We start from the raw sequence: 12,389 nt of genomic DNA, 5'->3' as shown, positions 1-12,389 counted from the left end.
CGATTGATTGTCGCAAAAGCGCCTCTAGGAACACTGATCTCGCATAAAAATACAGCTAAGCGTTTGGAGACACAGATTTACGTTCGTTTCACTATTATCCTTGGCTCCACGCAATTTCGACGGAGGGAAAATCGTACTTTACGACATCTTGTACATTGTTTTTCCTCAGTTTATATACACTTTGGGGAATAATTCTAACATATTCTAAACTTGTTCTATGTAATTATTGGAATAATCAGCGAGTATGAAACATTGATTCATTTTCTAGCTATTTTATAGCTATTTGCCGTATATAAGAATCTGTCTCGAGTCTGGTTTATAAAACTTATAGAGTAAAAATGTCGGGAAATAATCTTTTTGTAGATCCTTGTTTTATTCTACATGAAAATAAAAAGTCTCATTCTATGCTAAGAAATGCATCTGAAATTTGATATGCGTAATGGTCTTAAATGTTTAAACCCATTTTGAGTCACTTTCTGTATAAAAAGTTGAAAACGCCCTCAACCATCTTAACTTCCTGTTGAAGTGGCCTAGTTCCAAGACGGAAGTATGTTGCGACATGACCACCTTGCCACAATTAAAAACCACAGACATTTAAGTATGTCATGTCCTTAATATTAAGGAAGTTTGTGGTCACATGAAATTCATAGAATTTGTTTGCACCTTTTTCCCCGTTTATTCTACCAATTTTTGTTCTTTTTTTATCGTTTTTTAAGGAAAATTGAAACTTGAAATATGAAGAAAGAAGAAAAAAAATGAAATGACTTTTTTTGTCATTTTGTGTTTGCGTGACCTCGTAAAAAATGAGTAGTATGTGGGTTTTATAAGTTGACGTACTTCACAACCAACTTTCCGTTTTAGATACTGCTTTTCATGTCACTTCCCGTTGCAAATATTTGGTTTCAAAATATGAGAATTAATAATACTAATAATGATGATAAATAATAATAATAATAATAATAATGATGATGATGATGATAAATAATAATAATAATAGAAAAATAATAATAATTATTATAATAATAATAGAAAAATAATAATAATAATTATAATAATGAAAATATTAATAATAAAATAAAATAAAAATAATAATAATAATAATAATAAAAACATCATCAAACACAGCAACAACTTAGACAATGAATCTGTTTATTAGTTGAATGTACGACGAAGTTGATATAAAAAGAATATTATAGATCTATCATGTAATATACATGTCAGAGAATCTTACATTCATATAAAGTTACATCAAACTCGTCTCAGAAATATCATTACATGTGTTTACACACGATGCAAACTGAAATTCTGTAAATTAATAATTAGATTTTTAAAAAAAGCTTTTTCATTTTTCAAAAAGTCTCAAAAATAATTTAATATATATAGTTGTGTTGCTACACGGTATTGGTGTCAAACACGTGGCATTTGAGACATTCCGCGTGGATTTGTGTTTCCGTTTAAATTAAGTCGATTTTTTTTCCAGCAGACGACATTTAAATCGAAACCTCATTAGCGAAGAAAATAGGCTTATGCGGTATATCGCTTTGAAGTACGCTCATAGACCTCGTCTTACACAGACTGCAGGACTGGTTTTCTTTACAAGAAAAGAATTACATCTTGGAAAAACGATTAACACACCAGTCTGGCGGATATGAAATAACTAGTTTCGATCAAATTTTGACTGTACAACTAAAAAGCCCCTATACTTTTCTTTTTTCTTTTCTGAATGCGCAATTACACGTTATGTGACTAGAAAACATGTCTTTATTCCTTACACAAGATATCTTGAACTTACATTTTCTTTTTGGTGTGAAATAAATTCTAACATTTTATACACTTCCAAAAGAAAATATTCCAGTCCCCATAATTAAAGAAGCACCCCTACACGGGATAGTCTTTCTGCTTAGAGAAAGTGGTAATATCAATATTGGACTCTATTTTAATAATATCATATTTAGGTCACTTTTCACATTCAGCGTTCTCAAATAGTGAACCAAAATTGAGAGATAAAACAATTCAGTGTTTGTCAGTAACACAAGAAATTTGATATACCGCTCGTTGACACGGTGTGAAAAAAGTATCATCATCTTTTATTTGCTCACAAAGAAAATAATAGACTCTAAACGAAAGCAAACAAAATAAATGAACTATCCAGACACAAACATTGAACGGTAGCATCAAATTTCAGTGCAAAGGAAAACATATCATTTTTTCCAAGGACATTGCCATTATTTGTCCGGGACAAAAGATTGCCAATTTCAGGATTGGGTGCTTTCAGTGCTTTGTTAGAATAATATTCTAAATGATGTGAATTTCAATTGCATTCTATACACGTTTTGCACAGCAGCCATACGCAATACCGTTACACCGTATAATTAATTTTATATCTATGAATGCATATGTAATAGAAAGAGCATCGAAACTAGAGGTTATCTAATTTGTACGAGGGGGGAGGGTGGCGAAGCCCCCGAGTATAAATATATTAGATTGCCGAGTGTTTAGATTGCCAGTGTTTTGATGTTCTTTCTCTTTTGTATCATATTTAAAAATAAAAACACGTTCCCTGTTGTCACAAAATGGTACCCCAGAAAAAGTAACCAATCAACGAGCATCTTAATATGATATTTCTATCGCTTTGCCTTTCTCTGTCGTCACAATAAGTAAACCCCCCAAAAATGAGCCAATCAGTGGCAGGCTCTGGAATATCTGTATATGTAAACGATTTACCTCTGACACTTTTTCAACAGAAAGGTCCCCAAACTATGATACACTTATGGTTAACTTATGTTTTGTTCCGCTCATAGCTACTTCTTTATACATGTATCTCGATACCGTTAGTTATCAATACATGACTTATGTTCAGAAATAATAATCAATTTATTTTTTATCACGAAAAAAAATTAAAATTTGTGAAGTATACATATGTGATTAAAAGAGTTCTTCTGCATACAATTAAATTGAAAAACATGGAAAAAAAACAGAGTTTGAAACATTTCGTTCGTGTTCATATCGCATCTTCATTTAAAGTTGTTTTTTTTAATATTTAAAAAAAATATATATTCTTCCTTTTCATGTCCATCTCGCATAGAATCCCCACTGAAAAATATAATTGTAATAAAAGAACCCTTGTTTCTTAATGTTATAAGCAACATCCAGTGAGTATATTTGCTATAAAAGTACATTCTGGGATTGAAAGAAAATAACAATTACGCCAATACTGTAGTGGGTTTCCAATTTGTTTCGTTGACTTCTTTTATTATCGATATATATATAAGATTTGTGACATTATTTGCCATGAATGGGTGTCAACTACGCCTTGGAATGACGTGTTTATGTCCAGTTGTTGCTGGGTTTATTTTCTTAATCGGAACCACATAACAGCAATGTGGTTTGTGAAAGGGCACCGTTTGGTAATTAATTTTTAGCTTCATCTACTAATTATGTTAAGCCTACAAATGTTTCTCAGACATATTTACATTAAGTAAAAAGTACGTATGTTTATTTTCAACATTACATAAATGCTTTGGTAGTTATGTCAGAAATGTTTGTGTTCAATGTTTGACCGACCGACATAATATGACATTATATCCTTGTGCAATATGCCACATATTTAGATATGGTAGTTTTAAACTTAATACCAAACCCTCTTATACCTTAAATTATTTTCTATAATATATAGCCTGATTAAAGCAACATGCCTCCAGATTCTTGCTTATGTTCATGAAAATTTTGAAAATGTATCTAGAAGTAGAATTTTGTGAAGTGAAAAAAGATATAAATTTATATATTGAAAACGACACTTATAACTCACGTTAATTACCAAAAAGAGGTCAAAATATGCAAAAATAGCTCTAACTACCTTAGAAACGCAGCAGAATGTTACTGATAAATACTCCAAAATCAGTCATTAATCGAACATAATATTTTAATTATAACTTGAATTGTGAATCTTTTTTTACTTTTCTTTAAATCTTAGTACATCTTATTCAAGATTAAATTTCTTGAAATATTTTGGCTCATCTAGAGGCATGCAGCTTTAAAACTATACCCTAATTTTTATAAGCACGGAATAGTACCAGATGATATTGTTCTCGGATGGTCGTACATAGCTGCAAAGGTCGTCAGTCTTCGTATCAGAAATAAAACACTTACTCATTGCATAATGAAAAGTTTCTCATAAAAATGGGTATATTATAAGGAGTACTTAGCGTGCTCAAAATATGTAACCTTACCAACGGTACTGGCTTGTGTGTCTCGTATATTTGTCCGGAGAGGCCAAATCTAATTTTTGCCAGGGTTCTTAACTTTTGACTTATGGACTAAATTAGTTTGATATTGAAATCCTTCAAACTCAGAATAGACACTTCCTAATTTGAAACAGGACACAAATATAGTAATTTGAGGTGTCTTTCAAGCTTAGGTCTATTTTCAGTGATTTAAGTGAATGTTCTTTTTGTACAAATATAATTCACAAAAATCTATTTATGGTATATTTCTTATCAGGAAAAGCCAGCAACATAAAAACGCTTAATATATATTGACACCATTATCCGGAATCCAGTAACCTCTGTAACGGCTAATTATTCCAATATCGCCTACATTTACGACCGTAACGCTCTATAATCTCTGATTTTGCCATATATAAAACATAATTTGATACGCTACCGTAGTTATTTTCAATGCATTTTTATATCGATTGACCCCCCCCCCCCCTCACCGTCCTCCCCGTAAATTGATGCCTATGGAAATTGTATCCTTAAAATGGCTTTGTACGAGAGACCACGCGCCTAGGAAAAGGGTGATTACAGAAAATCGATATCCGTACAACCTCAACATAGATTAAGGCTCGGAAATCTATCGCCGCGCAAGAACGAATGAATAAAGCGAAAACACCAAACCGATATTGGGTTTTTCACATAAATCTCTAACTTGCAACTGTGTAGCAAATTACTATATTTGGCTGCTGTTTACATATAAATATAAATACAAACTATGCATAGATATTAAAAATAACAGATTTTCTCGGGGAGAAAATGAATATTTGATCCAGGGTTTGGATTTGAGTGTATTATTGACAAGTAAAGTCGATGTGTGGTGACAAGATTTGTTTTTCCTACATGAGATATTTCTTTTTATCTGTTCGCTGGTTAGTTACTGTTTCTGGAGTAGTTAATTACTGAAAAGCTCGTAATTGTCATCAGTTAGACGAGATAGTCCATAGTTTAGAATTTATCAGATTTCGGCGTCAGTGCCTGCACTGTATATGCATTATTGGTCGCCATTATTGACAATTTATTTAGTAAAGGACATCATCTGTTAGCGCTACTAGCGTGATTTGGTTCCGTAAAAATACGGCAACTCGTATCAGTCTTTCACTGAGATACCATAAACATTTGAATGTTAAGGCGATAAAATGAAGTGTGTTTAAAATTGTTGTTCGGATTATTCAACGTTTCAAGAAAAAAATGGATTACAATTGTTTGATATTGGATACGATTTGAGGGGGAAATAGAGGGAAAATTGTATGAAATGACGTAGTGAATGGATTATGGTGTTAGAGGCCAGATTAAAATCGGGACCCAGGCGGTGGCGCTGGGGAACATCTTATGATTCCGACTCAGAGGACAGGCAAGACCCTCCTACGTTGTGAAACTCCCCTGTATTTACTACTCCTGCTTTTTAAAAATACTGCAATTTAGGTGTTTTAACATAATTTTGTCCGTTCTTTTTTTTTGTGTATTTAGGCTCGAACGGGTTTTCCTGCCGCTTTTGTAAGAAATATTTTTCAGTCTGTAAAGCTTTGGTAGTTTTTTTCCAGGAAATTTTAGGATTCTTGTCAACTTACTTGCTGTAGAAAATTGTAAAAGCAATCGATTTGGAGGACGTTTGTTATCACTTTATGGGCTGCTTAGTTGCACAGTATTAGTGGTGTGGAAACATGTAGAAAAAAGGGCCATACGTGTGTCTTGGATTAAAATGGATTTATGCTCTGTTAGCGCGGAATAAAAAAAAGTAGTTCTGACGTGTTTGAAACCACGTCGCTGACTCTCTAAATGTTGCACGTGAGCTCGTGCGCGAGTGCCAAGGAAGGGTAGGTTTGACACGTGTTAAAATCACCCACCTCTATACATTTGAGTGCAATCTTATATAAAAATTTTATACGCTTAAATTGCCACACGTTTTCTGACAATTTTGTGCTATTTTTTCTCTCGGAATTTTGAATTGCTTTCCAAAAAAATATCAAGAAATTATTCATTCCTCCATTTTCTCTGTTGCATGTTGCATGTATCTTAGATAGTGTGAAACACCCTTGTATTTATGTTTGCATATCTATTCTAAACTTTAAACTGCTTTTTCTTAACAATTTAATTTGACGTAGATATTTCACAAATATATATTCTATATAAAATAGTTTAATGTTTTTCGTATTGTTTTGGAAGCTGATATTCTTAAATTTCTTGCACAATTTTTTTTCTTAATATATGTTTTGCTAATCAATAAATCTTAGTTAAAAATAGTATATTAAATATGGACTTTTAGCATGAAATTTATGCATTTTTCAAGTGGGTCACTAATTCTGAATGAAACTTAAGAAATTAAGAAAACAATGGCAAATTGATGAAGGGTTTTGACACTATATATCATAATATTCATTTGGTTACCCTTGTTCAATTGTATTTTATCAAATAACTCCTGTCACGTGATCATCAATGTTCATATTTGGTTATCATTATATACTTGTGATTTGTCAACTGCTGATTTTCCTTGGTCGGTTTTCTTTTATCAATTTACTGTTTTTACAAGGTTCTCTTTGTTGACATTTGGTCACCATTGGATTCTTGTGATTTGTCAGTGAATATTTGTCAGTGAATATTTTCAGTGAATATTTGCCACTTGTTTATCAGTTTTGTCAGCGGGTTATCCTTGTTCGGTTTTCTTTTATTAATGAATTGTTGTTATCTGGTAATCCATGTTTGTTTTTGTAGGATATTTGACTTTTGTCAGTTCACTTTTGTCATTTAAGTATCATTTGTCATCTGGATATCATTATTTGGCAATTAATAACTTTTGTCAATTGATCTTTTTTATTGTGCTGTTCTTTTTCATTTTCAAATGTACCTTTGCTATTTTGTCGTCTTTTTGTCAGTTATACGCAAGTTTTTTTCAATTTGTCTTTTGTCGATGGGTAAATTTAAAAATGTTTTGTAAGTCATGTGTCTGACAAATGTCTTTTGCCAATCTGTTTTACCAAGTCCTCTTGTGTCAATCGGTTACCAATTGATTTGATCATACAATAAAAGACTATTTGTCCTTGAACAAAAAAGTACATATTTACAACCAATTATATGGTAGAAATTGCCAGATTGTCAAAAGGAAAGCATTTTAGATTAAATTATTGCGCAAAATTTATATAACCCTACTTAGCACCGTCTACACCCAACCCTTTTTAGCACCGTCCAGGGCGTCTATTTACTTGCACCGAACGACACCTTAGCACCAATTAATTTATCATGATATTTAATGACATATCTTTTTTACGATTTGTTAATTTGATATGAAGAAACGGAAATTAAAAAGAGATCTCTTTAGAAATTTGATTATTATTGAGGCGTGGTAGATTTTTTCTAAGAATTTTGATATTTATAGCCATGTACGACTTATTGAAACAGACCATACTTGCGTGCACAACAATTCTATGTGACAACATTTCTTAGGATATTTTCATTGGATATTACTTTAAAAGACCAATCCAACTTTAGGTTCCACTTGTATATTGAACCAATGTCGCACACACATCTCTTCAACTTATGCATCACCGTTTCCTATTGTCGTACTCTTTAATAATTTTTATTGTACTTTTTAAAGGACAAAACCGGCAAATTAGGCCATGTATGGCATATAAATTAATATCCATTTTCTATACAGTTTTCCCGCCATTTACTCGAGCGCATCATTTTTCATTGTTATATCATTGAACACAATATATATTGAAAAAAAGAATTCATCATTGACCTTGTTTGTTGTAAGGACTCGCACTTAATATTCTATCTAATAAAGATTTGCTTTGTCAGGCATGAATTGGAACAATTATCAAACACAATTTTAGACTTGCGTGTTGCGGCGTAAAGTATTGATTCTCAACAGAAAAGCAGATTCTCTCGTGTCGCAATCATTTTCTCAATTATGTACACGAGGAAGTTCGCGCTGAAAAAACAAAAACAACTCATTTTTTGTGACGATTGTAATGATTATGATTTACAGTATTATGTATTTTGAATGGATTGAAATTATTGAAACAACGGTGATTATTCTCAGAAGCTTACCAAATATTTTAAAGCATACACACAAAAGCAACAACAACGTATTTTAAAAAATTATGATTATATTTCATCAACAAAGTGACATTCGTCTTCAACAATAGTTTTGCAATAATGGCATTCACTTTCAGTATGCTCTAGAAATACCTTAACATGTATCCCGATTTATGAAAAGTGTATGTATTTATAATTTTGGGGCTTTCATAATACTGTCCGAAACTAGATGTATGTTTGTATAAAAATGATGCTACAAAAGTGATTAGATTAGTTCAAAGTTATAGAATACATGTATATTGGCATTTAGCCGTTGACAATTTACAACCTTCAAGCCACGCCATGTTAGCAAGATGGACAATTTGACAATGAGACTATATTTTGCTTTTTACTACTTAAAACATTTCTTAGAAATTGAAACAAATCTATTTCAGTCCGAAAATGTCATGACGTCATTAAAGGCATCATACGCTTAGATCAAACGTGAGCATTATTCATTGTGGAAAATAGACAAGGTCTAAATGATCTGATCTTGCTGCGATGTTGTCGGTTGATGACTGGGCGGATATAAATTGTCTGGAATTTGCATCTTTGAGACATGAACTATTTTGTGTTAGTTATTATCAGCAAAGAGGCATCTTTTGATATTGTATCTAGAAAATTTTGTCTCGTAGACAACGCATTCGGTCCATCAAATAAGTAATATTCTTTGGCAATATTTTCGTATACAAAGACACGACGGGGCTAGGCGAATTTTGACAGATTTCATGGTAAATCAATTGACTTTGCGTTTTCCCCATGGGATGTTCGTGTCCGAGCAATTTTGTCGTGATAGAATACGGCTTAATCTAGTGCTTGATGGCGGAAGAAGCTTCATTACCCCATGTGAATCGTATTGCATATCCCTCCTGGTTAGTTTGTTAACACAGCTGACATTGTCCGAGTGTCCCAGTATTACCGAGCTTGTTGCTTATGTTGCAAATGTAAAAATGTCTGATGACATTATACTAAAGGGATGACATAATATTACTTTGGTAAATGTCATTTTAATGGCGCTTTGCCAGTGATATTCAGAATTATTGCAATCTGGCAAATATTGTTCTGCTTTTAGTTTCTGCGCTTTGGGACCGACTTTCATACCTTTTGTGAATTTGCTTGCACAGCGACTTGCATTCCATTCGCCTCTGAATTTGGCTCAGAAAGTAGTCTAAATTAATTCAAAATAAATTGTACTGACATCGGCTTAAGTTTCAGAAATGATGCTTGTAATAAGAACAGACTGAGACCACTAAATTTAAAGGACAGAAGTCGAAACAGGAATCTTTCCGTAACATTTTCAAACAACGTTGAATCGACTTGATTTTTCAACATTTTGTCTACATTTGCGTAATGCTACTATCTGCATTTTAGGTTTGAAACTAGTCCGAATAATATCATATAGATTTCGTAGTTTCACCAAGTGTTAGGCCAACTTGTGTTTTAAATCATAAAAACCATCTTCAATGTTTGCTTCAATGTTTGCTAAAAAATTGTTCTGATTTGACAACATTCTTGTCATTGAACTCACTGCAGAATTGCCTTGTGAGGAACAGTCGTTCGTTCTGCATTGATATTGATAAACTGGTTGCTTTTGGGTTTGTTTCTTTTTGCAAAAAAAAAACAACAACAAAAAACAACAAAAACAACAAACAAGCGACGTTGTATGTTTACTTTTGACCTGCATAATTACCTAAATAGACATGCCTTGCTTCCTTTTTTTAACTTATCTGTCCATAATCAATGTTAGTGATTCACAGTTAGTCAGCCAACAGAAAGCCTGATCCATGCACTCTTGTCCGTCTCTAAACTGGTGAGAAAGACTAGTCAAGTTCGGCTCTAGCGGGGCAAGGGTTTATATAAGATCTGGCATTAGCTGTGGATTTTTATGGTGCTAAAAGGTTTGGATTAGAATTGTGTCCCTAGAGTTATGTCATGACGTGTTACCTTTGCTAGAAAGGGGAAATATATTTGTTGGCATCATACTGTATTTATGAGCAACATTTATTTGAAAAGGTTATAATAATGCAAATGATAAAGATTAAAAGAGTCCACGAGCATTTATTATTAATTGCCTATTAAGCTAATAGCGTAAAATATATAGGAGTTTATTACATGACATTTAAATGCAAGCTTTTCTATTTTCTCATATAGTATATATACTATATATATATATACTTTTTGTATAATTGTTGCGTAGTCAGTGAGGGTAACCGGGACTAAGAAGGGTTTTGGTTTTAAGAGTGATCACGTAAGTTAATTTATGAATAATTTGATTTTCACTTTTAAGATAATTGTATAATTCTTGATACAAGTTCCTTAGTATACTATTAATTGACATCTGCATATCATAATTATACAAATTGCATTTTGATATGAATGACACAATAATTCTTTGACATTTTGATAGTTTGTGTAATTTTTACATTTTAAGCGATTAAAATAGATGACATTAAATGTGTGGAAAAAAACATGGCGCGCTTAAAATATCATTTTGCAGGATGAGGATTTTTACATAATTTTTATACATTTTCATAAAAATATTTAAAATTGAAACAAAAACATGTTCGGAGTTAGAATTTGATTCAATGTCAAGCCGATGACATATACAATTAACAAGATTTGACCATTTCTACACGTACACCGCCTGTCCTTAACTAATCAAAATTGGTAATGTAGTACCACATGATAACTAAATAGCAATGCTACTCGTCTTTCTTTAAATGTCAAACAAGTTAATTTTCGATTAAATTTCTTTATTTATTTTTTGTTCCAAATTTCTTTTTACATTGTCGGCTAAATATATATATATATATTTTCAATTAATTTTATTTCGTTGTTAAACAAGTTTGTGATAAAATCATTTTTACTTTAGAACATCGATTATTTTTTATTGTCGAGCAGGTTTGTGGTGAAAAGTTTTAGTGCTGTTAACGTTCTTGACCAATTTAATTTTGTAAATGCTTACTAATAAACTCTAACCTATACTTAATGTCAAACACATTTTCGGCTTTATTCATATCAATTGTAAAGAAACAATGTGGTTTAATTTATGTTTGATATCGGATAGGATGACTATTAAGTTTGCTTTATTGCGAGGCAAGTTTGCTTTGTCATGATGTTTCTTTTCTTTGTCGAACATACTCTTTATGTCATTCCTTAATTGTCGAACGATTTTGTCATCTTTCGTCCGACTGTCCGTCCTTACTTGCCAATATTCAAGTTCGTTTTGCCGGATAAATAATGACAATAATTGTAATAATTGTTAAGACAGCGTATTTTACAAACTTTATGCCTGTTCTTTGAAGTGTAAGGACAAAATTTGAAATTCAAATGTGCGGCGTCACGTCTGGACAGTAACACATTATATGTGAGAAATATTTTTGGAAATAATTTAGTACACTTGAATGAGAATTTCTGTCAACTTATAGACATATTATCTGTATTTTGTCTATATCTAACATTAAAGTGAGAGGTTTAGAATGGCATTTGATATGTTGCGCGCATGTTATTGTAATAACTATACATTTGTTTTGTCCTTCATAGTGATAAACATTATTTGTATACGCCCAGAGTAATGATACATTATATCTTTTAGAATTTTATCAATTCTACAGCAATGTAAAATTAGAACACCAGCATAAACTTCATATTGACATGAAATTAGTTTTAAGTCATAAGCAAAAACTAGAAAATATTTTTTTTTATAAAAAAATATTATAATGAAGAATTATAATCTACAAAATTAATATCTACAATATTAAGATCTTGCATATTACATTTGTACGCCAAATTATGTATTACATTTTGACGACGTAGTCCTTGACGTCATATGACGTTGACGTCATTTCCTGTAAACAAAGTATACATGGTGGAGACTTTTGTGACAAATCGTTGTAGATTCTATATATTTTTCAAATAAAATAATTACATTTTTAAATTGAAACTGGAGTTGATTTCTATATTCAAACTTACATCAGTACTACAGGTATTTATAAGGCACATATTTCATCATATGAAAATAGCTTACAGTACAATTTAAAC

At 31.8% G+C, this 12,389-nt stretch overlaps 1 protein-coding gene across 4 annotated transcripts in view; it reads left to right on the top strand.

The window, feature by feature from the left end:
* Positions 1–12,389, top strand: part of LOC132730353 (potassium voltage-gated channel subfamily B member 2-like) — a 131,136-nt gene that overhangs the window by 49,914 nt on the left and 68,833 nt on the right. The window contains exon 1 of one of the 4 annotated variants that reach the window (XM_060716262.1): positions 4,975–6,088. The exons of 2 other annotated variants lie outside the window; for them this stretch is intronic. In XM_060716262.1, coding sequence (XP_060572245.1) covers positions 6,051–6,088 — 38 coding nt within the window. In that variant the 5' untranslated portion in view covers positions 4,975–6,050. Of the gene's footprint in view, positions 1–4,974; positions 6,089–12,219; positions 12,334–12,389 lie in introns of those variants that run through there. One more of the 4 variants, XM_060716263.1, reaches the window with a different exon arrangement.

The sequence above is a fragment of the Ruditapes philippinarum genome, unplaced genomic scaffold (assembly GCF_026571515.1).
Source record: "Ruditapes philippinarum isolate M1 unplaced genomic scaffold, ASM2657151v2 ctg62_1_1_1_1, whole genome shotgun sequence".
Lineage (NCBI taxonomy): Eukaryota > Metazoa > Mollusca > Bivalvia > Venerida > Veneridae > Ruditapes > Ruditapes philippinarum.
Note: the sequence above shows the minus strand (reverse complement) of the source record. Positions and strands in the feature narration are given on the sequence as shown.